The sequence below is a fragment of the Colius striatus genome, chromosome 4 (assembly GCF_028858725.1).
Source record: "Colius striatus isolate bColStr4 chromosome 4, bColStr4.1.hap1, whole genome shotgun sequence".
Classification (NCBI taxonomy): domain Eukaryota; kingdom Metazoa; phylum Chordata; class Aves; order Coliiformes; family Coliidae; genus Colius; species Colius striatus.
The window spans coordinates 19,188,924-19,207,585 of NC_084762.1; the positions used below are offsets into that span (position 1 = coordinate 19,188,924).

The following is an 18,662-nucleotide window of genomic DNA, read 5'->3' on the forward strand; positions in this document are numbered from 1 at the left end:
AGGTAAGAGCTTACTCAGTTTTGTTTGAACAACTTCCTTAATTTGTGATAGTATTTTGAATTCTTAGTTTCCTTCCTTTTTTACGTAAATACACATTACCCTTCCTCAAAATACAGCTGCTAGATCCAATTATTAGTAAGTTGATCTGACAATATGAATGGACTACCCTGTATCCAAACACTGTCTTGTCCAAACTTATGGTCACATCTCAAACAGTAGTAGTAAGCATTCCACTGTAAACATATACTGCCTTTGAGAAACCCAGTGAGGGAAAAGAAAACACTGGCGAATCTGATGTTTTTTGGGAGGAGGAAGGAATGGTGATGTAGACTGCAAACTGGATGCTTTAGTCTAGACAGGATACTGGTACTTGGAAAGCTGTGAAGGTATAAGGAGACAGATCAAAACAGATACAGTATAGCTAATGGCAGCAGAAAGCTTACACTCCTTCTAATACACACATTATACTCAACGAAAGGGCTGTTGCTCTCATAATGTTAAGCTAAAAAAAAAGGGGGCAAAATAAGTGTACACTCTAGCTGCAGTTGATCTGCAAAAGTGTCTCTTTCATATCCTGTCATAGACTGATAGGTAGGGAAGAAAAGCCATTAGCAGGATGTATCTAAGGTACATGCACAAAGACACATACAAAATACCTCAGAAGAATTTAACCATTTTCAGTTTTCTTTTTGAAAATGACACTCACTGTTTGTGTGCAGGGGAAACTGAAATGAAATTTCACATTCATCAGTAACTTTATCCCTTAGGATTAAAAAGAATCTGTTTTGCTTCCTTTTCTCTGTGACAGTGAGATGTCACAGTGTTCTGAAAGCTCCAAGAAGAATAATTTCATTCAGGAACTAGCATCTGTATATCTGGATTTTTAAAAAAAAAATTAAAAATCTTGACTTAAATGCTTTCTAGTTTGGAAGCAATCATGCCCTTCAATAATTGTTTCTAAATGTGAGGTGACAAGTTAAAATGACATTGTGCCTACAGAACAAAAATGAAAAGGATCACTTCCTTGCAAAAAAATGTTGGTTTTTTTTTTTCTGGATTGGGTGATTTTGTTGTTACTTATCCTCTGTTTTTGTTGTTGGAAAGCAAGACTTCATGCAATCAGGATAAGGAATACATGGGAAAAGAGACAATGTACCAATCTGTTGTATTGACGCTGCATTATACTTGATTACTGTGGAACGGTTTATGTTGTAAAACAAATTATTAAAGACTTTAGGTAGAAAAGCTTTTGAAGGAGACACAGGTTTCAAAACTGTTATCCTCATGTAATTGAATGTTACATGAATTGACATTTCAAAAACAGGGAGCAAAAGACAAACACATGCAAGCAAGAAATTGAAAGGTGTTAAATCAGATATTTTATAGCATTCTACAAAATGTAATTAATTAGTCTTGAAGAATTCTTGATTATGCTATTAATTACCTTTAATAGTTATATACAGTTTGTGACTATTTTCATGTGTATAAACTCAGTATTCAGTCCTCAAAATAATCTACAAAAATAATGCATTTCTTCAGGAAACTTTCTCATCTCTCTTTTTTTTTCAGATTGAGGGACTCTGAGTTAAATTTCCTTTGTGTTCATGACAAAGCCATGTAAAACACATGGCTACGAAACTGCAGGAATTTTCACCACAATTCAACATTCTTGTTATTCCAGAAAAACTCAACACTGCAGTATCTCCACCTTTTTTTTTTTTTTGTCCCACATCCATTCCTTTAAGTGTGTGATTATACAATAAACCTGCTGAAAAGCTGAAACATTTTTGGATATATTTATTTTTAGGCAGATCAATTTACCAGTTTAACTTATAATGTTGCTGTTTTCTGTAAAGGGAAGGAATCAGCTGTTCTTTACAATATCAGAGCCTAGTTGTTCCTGATTCAGCAGAGTATGAAACAAAGGTGTTTATTTTCATGGATTATAATTACAAAATATGAAGGAAGGGCTTTTTTAAAGACCTCATCTCTTTGAGGGAGGGACCTAAATAAATGTTGCATTCCCCTAGAAATGTATTATGTGCATTACTACTATATCTGATAAGAAACAAAACAAAAAACCAAAACCAACCAACCAACCAACCAAAAAAGCCCTAAAACAAACGTCCCTCAAAACGTTTTAGGAGGAAACCACTTTTTAAGAGTTGAAGAAATTATTAAAGGATATTTAATTTTGTCTATCACCTAACTGTTAGTGGGATGTCAGATTAAAAAGAATCCTTCTCACATTAACGATGTGACTAATCTCACTCAATATAATGAAAAGCATAGTCTTAAAATCAAAGTCTATATTAATCAGTGATATGTATCTTGATGTCTGAATAATAATAATAAAAATAGCAAGGAAAAAGCTGAACTTCGTGTTGCTAAAGTAGAGAAGTGTGGATCTTGCAGACTCATGAACTGCATAACAAAGTACATCAGTTTGCAGTTTCCAGGAAATCCCTTTACAAAATCATTACTGCTTTGGATTGTATCTAAATTTTGCACTTTTAAAAAAAGATTCAATTCTGTTCTCTGTAGCACTGCTCTAATGGTAACAATATTAATTTAAGTTTTGAGTAACTGTAGAGGTAAGTCTAAATCCTGTGCTGAGTAGCACTAACTGTACTTTATGATGCTAAAGTATTAAAAATGCTTTTAAAAAGACTGTCACAGAAGACCTTTAATGTTCAAGCAACTTTTAAAAAGTTTTTAAAAATATTTTAAAATATTTTAAAGTCTTAAAGTACATTCAAGTTAACCACTAGCTATTTTGAATTTACAGGTAATGCTGGATAATACCAACAGATTGCTGGGTTAAAGAAAGGAAATTACCTACTTTTAAACATGATTTTGAATTAAAAATATTTTTTTAAAATGTGGTTTCTGTAAAAAGATGGACTTTTGTCAAGGAATATACAGCATAATTTTTTTGGAGACAGTATAGGTATGAAGTGATAATCCCAAATATAACTAAAAATGTGTAGGAAGAAAGAAATTCTCACCTGTATTTCTGGTCAAATTTGAAAGAATATGAAATAAAGAAGTATATTTCAGTGCTACTGTAAATTTACTGAGACAAAATAAATATAATTCTGTATTTCTGGAATTTGAGAACTTCCATCAAAATAAATTCTATTCTATGTAGGCAGCGATTACCAAGGCTAGACGTTTAGAAGACCAACATGGTAGACCTTGCCTGAGCATTCCCTGAATTTGAGAACCTCTTCATGCAAAGAAACTGACCAGCATTACTTCTGTGGGAAAGGTGCTTTGTGAGGTGGTTGCTATTTCACAAGGCTAATTCCCCACTGTTGACACTCGCCTAAGATGATCATTTCTCAGTTCAGGCAATCCATAAATAGTGCTTATGTTGCAATCTGATTATAATTTAATGTTAACTTTTACATTGTTTTTGTGGCTTTAATTTGGATAGAATTTTTTTTTCAATGGAGAAGGATCATAATGCTAAGATATATAGGAAAATCAGATCTTAACTAAAGAAGTGTTCATGCTTACAGTGCATATTTACACTGATTTTAAATATGAAAAGACATAGTGAAGGCGAAAACAGATATTAGTACATTACATGCTGAAATCTTGATTCTCCACCCATTAATAATTCCATTATAAATTCCATTAGTGAATTTGCCTGTTTCATAAACCAAAATATGAAGCAGTTACTTCTTCTCTACATTCTGTATGGTATAGAAATAATAATTTGACGTCTATCAGTGAAATTGTACACATAACTAAGTCAAAAAGAGAGGTTTGGACCTAACTTAAAATACTTTCTGTATAATAAAAAAACCTGTTAATGAACAGTGTACCACACACAACTGCACAAAATAAGGTAAGCACAATGATTTTTATTGTTTGGGGATTTTTTAATATAAGAGTATTTTAGAAATCACTGTTGAAACACAGTACAAAATTATAAGGAAAAGAATTTTTAAGGCATTATTTGGGGAGCAAACTGGTGTGAAATAAGGAAAAGCACTGCAAATAGCAGGATCAGATTCAGATAGGAACAAATACAGAGAAAGGAATAAAAAGCAACTGAGACTGAAGGAGATGGCTTTTTTTTTTTTCTTATTTCCATGAATTCTTCTAAACAGAAGAAGTGAGTACAGTGAGTGGGTGAGGATGCACCAAAACCCAATACGGTATCCATATTTAGTGGAAAATACAGAAAAACCAAGTTCTTCCTTTGCAAAACAGCATATGGTAGTTTACTTATAATATTTTTGTAGTAGAAATAGCAAGTTGACAAGTTACTTTATGTGATATCTCTGCAAAGGGAAACAGTTGAATGCAAGTAGAGAAGGAAATTTGTTCTTGTAGAAGGTAACTCTTGGTTTGTTTGCTCTTGAGGATATACTTTAACAAGTTGTAGCGCTGTGCATTTCTGCCTAAATTAAGATTTCAGCCATAGTTCTTTTTAGGTGAAAGGCTGTGGCTTTCCATTGACAACATCTGCAGCACAAATATTTTAGGTTTCTTTAATATCTATATTGTGACTTCAAAGGGTAGAGTTTTTAAGTGTTTTATGAGGAGTGCAATTGTTATTCATGCTACATCCAAATTTAAGATGATGCTTTCTGGACAAAAAAAACTAATGGGCAAAAAGAAGGGCTTTGAGTAACATAACTTTTTAAATTTTATTGCCTGATTTTGGAAAGTACCTGTATTTTTCCTTGTCTTACTTAATTCCAGAAGATAGTGAATGAAAGATTCTTTTGAAGAAATTTTTATGTCTGATATTACTTCAGAAATTCCTATTAACCATGTAATAGAGACATTCTTTCTATCCAGCTTTTAAAAGAAAATCTGTATTATTAAAAAATTAGTTGACCTCAGCAGAAGACATTGTTCATGAAGCTGCTGCATTCTAAGCCTAAAACCCTTGGCTTTATGCATTGTTTGTTGCTGCCAAAGGAGGAGTGATTTTGAGATGGGACAACATGTTTTATCAACCAACATTTGGGTAATCAGATTAATATCTAGTGTCTGTTACTTTCAGTATGCACATTTGAACTGATGGTACATAGGATCCGTAAGTAATGGAACTTAAGGCAATGCATAATTTCAAAAGATAATAGAAGAAAATCTTATCAGCATTAGTCCTGTTGATTCAGCACTTGAATATCAATGTAATATGTTAGGTTGAGTGACTTAGTGGTTTGATATTAAAAAGTATATATTGTGCCTAAAGCATTAGATAGATCTTGGGAAAATCATAATTATTGGAAATACATTTCTGTACAAATTATGCCGGCAGGAGGTATATATAGGTCAAAAATGGTGATACAGTGTAGGCTGGTTTAATTTCTGATTGTCATATTTGAAGGATGAAAGGATGAGAAGTTATAAATATTGATGAAATAAGAAATTGACCGCAAATCATTTTGCAAAACTTGTATTATTAATGTGCCATGTGTAGGCCTTGTAAAAAGTTATTTATTTGCCAAAAATAACAAACTTATTTGTATGTACTCTGAATTTTATTTGTTGTTGTTGTTGTTAGGAAGTTACACATTGGAAGAATGTTATAAAACTTCCCTGTTTTTATGAGTAAACTTTAAGACCTTGAAAGCTGGTAGAATCTTTGCCAAGCAGAGTTACCAGCAATTCCACAGCATGGTTCCAAAAGAAAATAGGAGAGTAGTGAAGTCCTGAAAGCTGCAGTGGTGTTAAATGAGAAACAAGAATTTAATTTCATACTAAAAGCTGGGGAGATGGAGGGACTTGAGACCTGAAACAGAGAAATACCTTTTTCCAACTGGATAAATAGTTCATCTACTAGTAAATCCCATGGAGAAACAGAATGTCAGAACGAAGAGGCAGCTGTACAGCATTGAGGTTGATTGATTAATTAAAGGAATTTTCCATATCATCAGCTTTTCTAGATGGGATTAGATCAATTATTGAGGGAAGTCATTGCAGGGAGAGTGACTGGGGACCCATTCTCATTCAGCATGTTCTTCTAGGACATTTTGGAACTGATGTTAATGAATACAGAAAGCCATTAAATAATCTTGTTCTTAACTCTTATCTGGAATTGTTTAGTGTGGGTTTATGCATTTGAAAACAAAAAGCATTCATGGTCTTGTATCCAGAAGCTTGTCTTGCTGAAATAAACTGGTGCAAGGGTGAGAGGAGCCTTGGAAGAGGGCCATAAGTGCATGTTATACTGCAGAGATTCCAAAGAAAGCTGTCACTACTGCCTTTAGTTTGGGATATGTACCTCGGGACCTCCAAGAGAAAAATGGGAAGGAGACACTGCTACTGAATAAGCTTCTAGAAGCTTATATGGGCTCTGTGTCTCTTCCTACTGAGGTTTGATCAAGTCATCTACAGTAGCAGACTCGTGTCACTGTCCTTTCTGTAAACAGTAGGGTGCTGAAGAGCCTTGTTTGGTGTTGACAGATAAAAGTGTTATTGTAGAATTAAGTGGAATTTGGTAAATTAAGTACAGCATACCAAGTTCACTCTCCAACTGTCCTGTGATTTTTTTTTTCCTTTCTCTTGTAGCATTTCCCATCTCTGAAGTTTGCTTAGCTATGAAGAAGTGTTCTCTAACACATTTGGAGTGTGGTTTTGCTGTAACCTACTCTCTCCTTAAGGCACTCTTTTCAGATATATTTTTAATCTGGATCAGTCACTTGTCTTTATAGAGTCTTTGTAATGGAGTTCCCTTGAAGGTTCACTTCTGCTTTGAAAGCAAAAGTCTATAGTCTTGATGCTGATGAGTTCTTCATCTGCTCTTCTGTATTACTCTAGCTGAAAGATAAAGTAACAATATTTCTACTGGCCTTGTCCTTTAAGTAAATAGTAGCCGAGCCATTAAAGCTCCTACTGTGAAGTAGCTTAAAGTTATTACTACATTTTCCTAAATTGTCACATCCCAAAACATGATCATCTTTTGAGTGAGAGTTTTGTTTTTCATGTTTCCAGAGTTACCAGTAATAAATATACGATTCCGTTTTCTATACTTTTTTTTTGATTGCCCCAAGTTTAGGACTTGCACTTTTCAGCAACAGAATTTGACAATTGCAGATGGGATACTTAATTTCTGGGGGGGGGGGGGGGGGAAGATCCAGTGAATTGAAGATGGATTTCCTTTGGAAATCGATGGGCAGATGATGTTGAGATGTGTAGAACCTAGCAATGAGACAATTTTTAACAACTAAGTAACACAGTAATACATTGTAGCTTTGACTGCCTAAAGTGTCTGTTTTAAACAAATGCTAGTATTTTTTACTAGTTTCTTCTCATTGGGGCTATTTCCATTTAAGAAGGTAAAACCTATTTGATGCTACTTGATCTATTTCAAAAGAAGGAAAACAGTGCATGTTTGGTAAGAATACATAGCTGCAGGTGTTTTTGTACAGAGATAACAACTTTTCATGTATTTTCATTCTGCTTTTGTGCAAAATATAAAAAGTGTAAGTCTGTCTTATCCCTTTGTAAATAAAAGGTTAGAACAGTTGCAAACAGTGAGTTGATGAGAGTAGGATTTTTCTAACTGTTTTTGCAACAGCTAGATAACTATAATTATGGTAAAGCACTTGATAAATCCTGCAGGAGGCTGTAACTTGCACCACAGCTGACTGATTATGACTGAGTAAATAGTATCTGGAAAGATATGTGATGCTGATATTTTAGCATCAATCATCAGAGGTGATTTGCAAGGAAGTAAATCTTAGGTAAATTGTTTCTCCAGTGAGTTAATTCTCTAAAGCAAAGTGACTATGTCACAGATCTTCCCTTACTAAGGCTTCTTACTAACATATTTTTTTCTGATTGTGAGGTGTATTTTTCAGTAGACCATAAAGAGTATGCAGGTATAGTGATATTCAGTTTGTTGAGTGCAAGTACAAGGCATAACACTTCCCAAAGTGCCTTTGCAGAAGGTGGCTGTGCAGCCAGGCATGGCACATACCACAGCTGTGACTCCCTGGAACTATTGGTATTGATGAGAATTTGGTAATTAAATTATTTTGTCTATTGTCTTTGTTAAGACCATGGAAGGATACAAGTCATAAAGTCGATGATAAATTACAAGCTTGACTGAAAGAATTATATTTTTATAGGCAACTTGATTAGAAATTTATACAGAGGGTGAATTAAAACTTTAATTATGACCTGCAGGCCAGTGTATTAATTGAATGTTGCAAATAGCCACAAAGTTAGCTCTTGCATGACTTGTGCCCAGGAATCCTAAAAGAATAGACAGTCTGATTGAAAGAAAGCTTGGGAAAAAGAGAAATCTTAATATTTGTTTCAGCAAAGATATTTAATTTTTAGAAGGAGGGTTGAGATACCCTTTGTTGCACTGCTAGCATGAAGGACCACCAGAAATTTATTAGTTCATACACATAAATGTGTTCCAACTTCTGGACACACTGCTTCCTCAAAAAGAGGCTGGGAGTGGCTGCAGGTTGTAAAGCAGTGATACTGCATTAACTCATCCTGATGGTCCCGATTGCCAATAGAGTTGAGTGCGTGAAATCTGTATTGGCAGGCCTTAAGCCAGATCAGGTATCATCCCTCACCCCAGAGCTGTCACTAAAGTAACACAAAAGCTGTATCGTCTGCTGTAGCTAATTTGATAGAAAGGATCTGGTCTGTGTTTATTTTGTACAGCTCTGGGTTCTAGAACAATATATAATACAGTCATCAGCGTAGCCAGAGTCCTGTACCATATAGGCACTCTGGCCAGTCATGCCATCAGGATACAGCGTCTCAGTTTACAGCAGTTCATGGACTGTTAATCCAGTCACTCTGTCCTGCTAATCAAATCAGTCAGCTCCAGGGGCATGTGGCGGCAGGGTTACGTTCACTCCACGGCTAATGCGAGTGCAATGACATGGAGCTGCAGTGAAGATGTACTCTGGGTTTTATACAGTCCAGAAGTGTAACATTTTAATATACAGTATAAAGCATAACTTTTAAAGGATATTATTCAAACTTAAACCATACAATACTATGCTTTTGGTGTTCTAAATGAATATGCGTTAATAAGCTTTTTGTTTTTAAATTTACCTGCTGGTGCTAACTGCAGTGAGCAATGCTCTGAGCTGGCATTAAGTCACAGCATCTCAAGGGCTGGAAGGGACCTTGAAAGATCATCTAGTCATACTGCTGGAAATTATGTATTTTCTAACACAGATCTTCAGGTGTGTTTCAAAATCCTCATCAAGTTTGGTTTCGAATAAATGCGTACCCAAAACTACTTTCTCCTTTTTCTTTAAACAAACATGGCACTTGAACTGTTTTCATGTGTTGTATACTGTAGGGTATTGGTTGCACTTTTTAACATTGAATGCATTTATTTTATTTACAATGAGAAGTTTTTGAATACTATTTATCACTGGCTTCTGCAAGATTTTAATAAATAGAGGATATAGTCATTAATAAACACTGCTTATGAGTGATCACTTATGTCATGTTTGTACACAGAACAGTTTCTAATTTAAGCAAGGGTGACTGTTCTAATGTAGCACATATGTGTGTGCAAGACTTGCATTTATTCTAGCATCAGTCTCTGAATTGGGAAATATCTACAGCAGCAATTTGGCTCAATTGGAGAAAATCAGTAGAGTGAAGCAGTCAGTGTGACCTCCATCCCCAAAATATTCTGCTGTGCAGCACTTTTATTTTGGACTAGATTTGGTGGAGCCTCTCAGGATCAAATATCTTGTGTGCCCCTTTAGAGGTTAAATCACAGTGGATAACACCATTGCATTGGTATCAATATTTACAGTTTGTGTTTCTCCATAAAGAATCCACATCACATATACAAAAACTGGTCCTGTGAACAAAACCATTCTACAATAAATGAGAATGGTGCAGAGGGGAGAAGGATTTGCTTCCAAATTGCGCTACGGCACTAAACCAAAAAAACGCTGGGGAAAGCAGCCTTCAGCCAGCAGAACAAGGCCTTCTGTATTTTACAGACAATAGGTAGAGTATGAAGTATGAGATTTTATTGTGTTAACTTTAATTAATTTAACGTGACATGAATGTGAAGACAGGGAGGAACATCATGGAAATGGAAGATGGATTTATGGCAAACAAGGCAGCATTCGTTGAATAATTGCATGCCTACTTATATGGGGTTTTTTGCTAATTCTGTTTTCTGCACCTCCCCTTGACAACTGTACCTTTAGTTTTAATCTCTCCAAATCTTCTGTTAAAGTATGAACTTTTCAAATATGTATATACACACAGATACACACACCGAGTATGCCTTATATTTGAGCCCAAATATGCCCAAACTATAATGATTTAGACTGAGAACATCCTCTTGAATTTCATCCCTACTTTGATTGACCTGAATTAAAGACCTTTCACCGTGGATTAAGATTGCATGTCTTTTTTCTGACCGTAGTAGAACAAAGAGGTTACTGTACCTGTCCTGGCCATAGGTGTTTATTGTTCTCTGATGGAAGCTACAGTCCTTTTAGATGTGTCAGCAAATACCACACATGTGGCTGCTTTCCAAACCAGTTATTTCAGGATGCCTACATTAACTCAAGTATTCTTAATATCTAAACCAGGTCACTTTGACAGAACTACATCAGGGAATAATTACCCACAAAATTGTGCTGACAGATGGGGCAGGAGCTGCTGTCTCAGAGCAAGGGACTAGGAGGAGTAGTTGCAGTGTTGTTGTTTTCACATGGCGCCAAACAGCACTTGGGCCCACAACTGTGTCTTGTTCTTTTCTGTTCTTTTAAAAAGTATAAATATGGTATCCTTTGATAATGAAAGCAATTAGAATCAAATTATCTGCATCTTCAGGGAGAGAAAGCAAACTTGAAGAGATTCCCACCACATTAATGGAAAGACAGGAAGTTTACCATTTTACAAACAGGAAATCTCAGATTTTATTATGGTGTAAAGGATTGTAATTTGGCCACTTCACTGTTGGATTATATCTCTGAGCAGTGCATTGATTTTCCTGTCAGTTTTTCTGTGGGTTGATTTTTTTAATATCATTGATCAGTACTTCACGGGGGGAAAGTGATAACTTGGCATGCTGAATTAAACTGGGAGATGTTATCTTTTGCCACGCAGATAGTTTGCTTGATAACTTTCCCTCACACTTCTTTTATCTTTCTTTTCTGTATAATTTTGCTTTTTGTTTTGATTCTTCCACAGTACTTGAAAACTAACCATTAGCAGCAAATACTGGCAGTACAGATCCTTTTGATTACTAAAAATAAATATTACCCTGTGTTAGAAGGAATTGGATACTGTAGAAATAGTGTTTGGTATGAGCTAGTGCTTGCCAGCATTTCTGGCATGGTCATGGCTAAGGATATGGTCTAGCCCTTACGCTGGTGCCTAGGGTAACTCTGACAGTTTTTCTCTCTGAACTAACTTGAGCACAAGATCAGAAAAGCATCAGCTTAACTTTAGGGTAACAATACAGGAGGGAGAAGCAATACTGCCTTTGTGGATGTTACCTAGCTGTTCCAACAGGTTTAACTTTATCTTCAAACTACTACACTGTGACTGATGTGGCGGGAAGTAGGAATATAGACTTTTCCCCACACACAGAGTCATGTTCCTTTTTCGTTTGAGTACTTGAATGTAAGTTGTTAGTACCTTCTAAAATAAGACTTTGAGATGTCTTGCATTATATTTCATGTCATGTCATGTCACCACTGTAATATCACGGTAGAAATGGTTGATTTGGGCAAGCTGTCTCTTTCTGCAGGGAAAGAAATACAAGTTTATGGTCTCTGTTTTTGCCATAAAATCAAGTTTAAATATGCCACTAGTTCAGGATGAGTATTTCTATTTCTGTTCTATACACGATTCCTGTTTCCTCTTCCCAAATTTCGATGAGAAACACGTATGTAGCTGTTATTACCAGCAAAAGTATTGAAGCAGAATATTCCTGAGCAGTTTTTCAAATGGTCCTGGGGGAGTTAGACTAATCAAGATGAGGCAATCCAAAAAGTCTCTCACTAAAGTTCTGAAGCCACATGATAAATTGTGTATCACAAGTTGGTTGCTGTATTTTTTGTGTTGTAAATAAAATAGAAATAAGATGTCTTTAAAAATAAAAGGTTACCAAAAAAGACTCCTTTTAATAAAATATAGCAGTGTCACAGGAGGCTTTGTTGCAGACTTAGACAAAACAGACAAATGTAATGGTTTTCTTTATGCATTTCTGTTTGCTCTATAAATCATTGGGTTGGGAATGGATTTTTTTATCTCCTGTTCTAGAGTTCATCTGTTCTCTCTTCAAGGTGTCTGTTTTTTTAGATGAGAAGGATGGTTTCCTACTTGCAAAGGGCATGTTCTTAATGGGTGGCCTTTCAGTACTGAAGACATTAATAGAACTTTGTGCTCAGTAATCAATGCAGTTTGTTACAAAGATTTCCCACTAGAAAATAATACCTTTCTAGAAGTAGAGACCTTTCTCTGAGGAAAACCTCTGTTTGTGGTTTTAAAATGTGTTTTAGAAGGGAGAGAGAGGATAAGCAGGACTATAGGAGTAGCAATGTTTTTGATACTATATCAAGGTTTTCATTAATGAGTTTTATTTTATTTTTTAAATGTATTGTTTCTGGCTTAATACTCTTTTTACTAGTTTTTGTATTAAAAAACTATGAATGCTTGTGTCTGCATACTGACTTTCTTATTTGAGATAGCATTCTCGTTAAGATGTTCTTAAAAACAGTTTCATGGGAGAACAATAGTTTCATTTTTCTAGCTGCATGGGTTTTCTGAGTCCGCCAACTTTACTAAAAAGTGAAATAACCAGAATAAAACTAGTTTCAATGTATTTTAACGTTTTTTCAATACAAATTGTTCAAATATTATTTCATTACACTATATAAAATGTATTGAATTGTACAACTGAGTAACAAGGTAAAGGTGGAGTTAGTCTGTGTTTTGTTTTTTATTTGTGTGTCCATATGGTTGAAGTTTTTTAAGACCTAAGCAAACTGAGCTGTGTAACATACTAATGACAGGACAGCATAGTACAACACCTGCAGGGTATCATATGAAGTTGTAGGATGCGTATTTACATTGCTGCTGAGATTATAATAATAGTAATCATTTAACTTCAGTGTTGAAAACCAAGCAGTTCATTATTACAACATGTCACATATAACACTGAGGTGCACTCTTGAAAGAATCTGTTGTCAACAGTCATAAGATTTGGTAAGGAATCATACTGTATCTATACTATCCATACCCGTACTTTCCTTCCATCTTACAAACTGTTCTGTAGATGTTCCATTTAGTTAATGCAACTCTGGTAAATCTTACTGATCTTCAGGGGTTCTCCTAGGTGCATGTGATCTAAGCTTACATGTGTGGTCTTTGTTTATGAGAGGCTAGGAGTTAAATTAATAAGTTATATTCTCATACTACCACCACCACCTGCTTTTTTTGGTTTAATAGCCAAAGTGAAAATAGAGATGGGGAAGAAAGCTGTTTTGGTCCCATAACAGAAATGAAGTGGGCTGGATGATTTACCAGAAGAATCAGCTTTGGTAGGAAAAAACTAAATAAAAAGGGGAAATCCTAAGACTAGCCTTGCTCTTAGATCTCTTTTTCAGTAAAAGAATTCCCTTTTTGCAGGACTAGCATAACTGGCATGAGTTTTGGTACAAAGGCATGAGCCTCTGTTCCTGCAGCTGCTGCTGTCTGCCATGTTACCCCAGAGCCTGAATTCCTCTATCTAGCCTGTGGGTCTCACGTGCAGTTGTAGCCTGTGCATGCTTAATACTCGTGTGACATAAATATCATGTCTATTTGCAGATAAATGAGGCATGGTAATTTGTTTAAGTATGTGTATCAAAGATTCTGTCCAAACAAGTTCTTTGTTTCGATGAGATCCTCTAAAAAAATCTTCTGTATTTGCCCCAATTTGTGAGCTGTACCATGTTGTCACTGGTAGCTAAAGGGTAAAGGTTCAATGTAAGTAAGCATATGCCTTATGCTAGGTGAGCAAATTATTCAAACAATATCAAACTGGTAAGTGTTCTAGGGTAAACACATTGTGTTTATGTAGTATACTTAAATGTGATCTCTGTATTCAGAGGGAAATCTTATGCATGTTGAAGTTGGTGTCAAAGCTTTGCTGGGTCCGGTGGTGATTGTCAACAGTTATGTGTTATATTCAGATTGTTATGCATGCAAGATACTTACTGAAGCACAGTTTTGGTATTTTAGAACATCTTTTATGAGATGGAAATAACTATCTTAACTTTAAAGAGAGGCATTTCCAATCAGCAGTGAAAGATTGTAAGCTACAGAGCTACAATATAGGATTAAAGAACTACCGGAGTATTTTTAAACCTATTTACACTTAACAAATTATTTGCATGCATGTTGCTCTCTTGAGTTGTGTATGTACCCATGTTTAATGTTTCATTTCCCTTTTTAACAGGTAGAGAGAATTGTTGACAAGAGGAAAAACAAGAAGGGAAAAACGGAGTATTTGGTGCGATGGAAAGGATACGACAGTGAAGACGATACTTGGGAGCCAGAACAGCACCTTGTTAATTGCGAGGAATATATACATGAATTTAACAGACGCCACAATGAAAAGCAAAAAGAAAGCACATTAACCAGGACAAACAGGACCTCTCCAAATAATGCTAGAAAACAAATTTCTAGATCTACCAATAGTTCTTTTTCAAAGACATCTACTAAATCTTTAGTTATGGGTAAAGACCATGAGTCAAAAAATAATCAACTCTTTTCTACCACCCAGAAGTTCCGGAAAAACAATTCACCATCTCTTTCTGGAAGGAAAAATATGGACCTTGCAAAATCAGGTATTAAAATCCTAGTGCCCAAAAGTCCAATTAAGAGCCGGACAACAGTTGATGGCTTCCAGAACGAAAGCCCGGATAAAATGGACCATATAGAGCAGGATCAAGAAGACTCTGTAGCACCAGAAGTAGCAGCAGAAAAACCCGTGGGAGCTTTATTAGGACCTGGTGCAGAGCGTGCTAGGATGGGGAGCCGACCAAGGATACATCCATTAGTGCCACAATTACCAGTGCCAGTAACAGCCACAATTGCATCAGCATTAACAATAAACGGAAAAGGTACGTGTATGAGTCAGTCATTTTTGTGTAAATGTTTCATTTGACTGATCTTTTTTGTGTTCAGATGCAAACAAATTACCCACTCTGTTTCAGCCATGTTAAATCAAGTCTGGAGAACCTCACAGCTTTACTTTGCATAACTATATGACTACAAAGCCATTTTGAATTTTGCCTTTTTTTTTTTTCTCACAGATTCATTGGTATTTGTGTTTTCAGAATCACCTTAAGAAACATCTGTGTTTGCTTTGACATTGTGTGGTACACATACTCAGTGTACCATTTCCAGGGATTATGTCATTGCTTAAGTTTATTTAAATATGACATTTGACATGAATGTCAGAAACATATATTTTGGGAATAGCTGAACAATGAGAGTAGAGATTCTTCAAAACAGTTTATGCATCTATTTTGTTATAAATATTGCATGGGGGGAAAAAAAAAGTGAGAATGATGTTGCCTAAAAGAAAAGAATAAATTTTCAGTGAAACTTTGAGCCAGTTATGCAGATAAATATGCCTTCTTTGTGGATTGATTTATGTGTTTATTATATTTTATCAATATTTTGTTGTTTATACCTCATTTGATATTGAGAGTTTCTTTGGGTTTGATGTCTGGCTTGCTGATATCTCGGTAAATGACAGTTGATTCAACTTGAACTGTAAAATTTGTGATAACAAAACAAACCAATCTGCTTTTGTGAGAGGAAGCTGTTTGTTCTCCCCAAACTTCAACACCATCTCCCTCAGCAGAGAAGCTGGCTGCCCATGGCTTGGATGTATTCTTTGTTGGGTGGAAAAATGTCTGGATGGCCGGGCCAAGAGAGTTGTAGTGAATGGAGTTGAATCCAGTTGACAGCCAGTCACCAGTGGTGTTCTCCAGGGCTCAGTGCTGGGGCCTGTTCTATTAAACATCATTATCAATGATCTGGATGAGCAAATCAAGTGCACCCTCAGCAAGTTTGCAAAGGATCTCATGCTAGGTAGGAGTGTACATCTGCTTGGGGGCAGGAAGGCTCTTCAGAGGGACTTGGACAGGCTGGAGCAATGGGCCAAGGCCAATTGTTTGAGGACTAACGAGCCCAAGTGCCAAGTCTTGCACTTGGGCCACAAAAACCTCATGCACCACTACATGCTTGGGGCAGAGTGGCTGGAAAGTTGTCCAGGGGAAGTGGGACCTGGGAGTGTTAATCAACAGCGGCTGAATATGAATCAGGAGAGTAGCCAGGTGGCAAAGAAGGCCAATGGCATCCTGGCTTGTACCAGAAACAGTGTGGCCAGCAAGACCAAGGAGGTCCCCTTGTACTCAGTCTTGGTGAGTGCATCTTGAGTGCTGTGTTCATTATTGGGCCTCTCACTATAAGGACATTGTGAGTTGCTGGGGCTTGTCCAGAGATGGGCAATGAGGCTGGTATGAAGGGTCTGGAGAACAAGTCTGATGAGGAGCAGCTGAGGGAGATGAGATTATTTATCCTGGAGAAGAGGAGGCTGAGGAGAAATGTGATGACTCTCTACAGCTACCTGACAGGAGGTTGTAGCAAGGTGGGGGTCTGTCTCTTCTCCCAAGTACTGAATAATAGGACAAGAGAAAATGGCTTCAAGTTATGCCAGAGGAGGTTTAGATTCCTAATTTTGGAAGAGTTTTTTCACTGAGAGTGTTGTTAGACACTGGCACAGGCTGCCCAGCGAGGGAGTGGAGTCTCCGTCCCTGGAGAAATTGCAAAGCCGTGTAGATGAGGTGCTGAGAGACGTGGTTTAGTGATGGGCCTGGTAGTGTGAGGTAAGTGATTGGACCCGATGATCATAAAAGTCTTTTCCAACCAAAATGATTTTATGATAACCCAGCTGAGATCCTCATTTAAGATTTCATGGTCCTCATTCTTGTGCCCCAAACTATTGTTCATCCCTGACACACCTACATGGTTTTGTAGTCACATCAGTTCTTGTAAGCATGGTTTTGAAGCTAAATTTTCAAGCGTAATACTATGTGCTCAAATACAATGCAGTGCATAAAATCTGCAGTTATGCCTTTGATGGCAGCTTACTGGAATACAAATTGCTTGAAAACCAAGGATGGAGTCTGCCATATACTTAGAGAGGAACTCTGTAGGCAAAAAAAATGTGTTTTAAGACTTTGGGAGAGTTTGAGGGTGCCCCACTGTTGCTTGCATTCAGAGATTTGGAAAAGGAAACAGCTGCAGCAGGAGAGGTTGAAAAGCAGTGGACAAGGGAGGAATGTGCTCCTGGAGCTGTGATGTCGGGTCATGGACCAACTGGTTTTGCTGCAGATGAACTAGGTAACCATGGTAATGCTCACAAGGATGCCAGGAATATCTCTTCCTTTGCATAGGCTAAAGAAGGAATGTAAATCTCGGAGGATGTAAACAAAGCTGGAGGGGAAAATGCAAGAGATGCCAGTATGTGAGTTCTCCTAGTAGGTGAGGTAGAGGAGTGTGTTTGCACATGTGATGGTTTTGTGATAATTAATATACTTTTTGGAGCTTGATGCTGTTCCCAGTGAAGTGATTGATAAGCACTGCCTTCAGTGTCCTAGTTTTTTGCCACATGCTGTTCAGAAAAAAGATTGTGACACAAAATACCTTCTTAGGCAGATCAGTAATGAAAATTTTTAAATCACTCCCACCAACATTTCACTCTGGTAACAGCGGTACAGTGAGGGCTTGGTTACAGGGCATCAGATGGAAACACCTGCAGTGGAGTGGTAGTGACACAAAATATTAGCTGAGATGCATTTACATGGTTCACTGAAATGCTACGATTCTCTCAACTGCCACCACCTCTTTCAACTCTTCAGGCATTTGTTCGGGCAACTAACACTGAAAGCTATTGACTAACTCTAGGGCAATATGAGTTCTTTCACACATTTACATTTTCACAAGATCTTAAGGTGTATATTAAAAAACTGAGAGCCAAGGAGACAGTCACAATATGTGGTCGCCCAAAAATGCACAGTATGTTTCCACCTTCTGTCTGCTGCTAAAGGAATATTAGTGCATTAACTGAGGGTTTCCCTCTCTGTCCTGATACACTGCTGTCGGTCCTCAAGCTGAGCTGTGCAGTCTACTGGAAAACTAAATATCCAAATTTATTAAGGCTTTGCAGGAAGTTATGCTCATCTGCTGTAAGACTTCTGGGGTTAACATCCAAATTGTGCAGTAATTTTCTGATTATAAAATTTGGAAACCAAGTTGCAAAAGAAAAATACTTTGCATTTATGTCCAACACTGGTGTATTTTCTTAGCTTTTTAGGATTTATTGGACAAATATTTTTCTCATGGAAGCCTAGGTTCCAGCTCAACCATTCTGCATGGCCAGAATGGGCCCTCATTTAGAGATGCCAAGATGGGCAACCCTGCCTCCTAGAGCTAGCCTGGCACTGGAGCTTCCTGAACTGACACATTCTTTGTCTCTTCATTAAAGCTGTGCTCTTCTGCTTGCTGTTTTTATTTTTAACTTCACACTACTGTTCATTAAGAATGTGACAAATCAATGCTTCCTTCCCTCCCCTGCATGGAGGGGGAGGGGGTTCAGGATACCATTTCTCTCTTTA

The 18,662-nt window shown here is 36.8% G+C and overlaps 1 protein-coding gene across 1 annotated transcript in view; it reads left to right on the plus strand.

Moving 5' to 3' along the window:
• CDYL (chromodomain Y like) overlaps nucleotides 1–18,662 on the plus strand; it is a 106,131-nt gene that overhangs the window by 33,902 nt on the left and 53,567 nt on the right. The window contains exon 2 of the mRNA XM_061995925.1: nucleotides 14,429–15,095. Coding sequence (XP_061851909.1) covers nucleotides 14,429–15,095 — 667 coding nt within the window. The remainder of the gene's footprint in view (nucleotides 1–14,428; nucleotides 15,096–18,662) is intronic.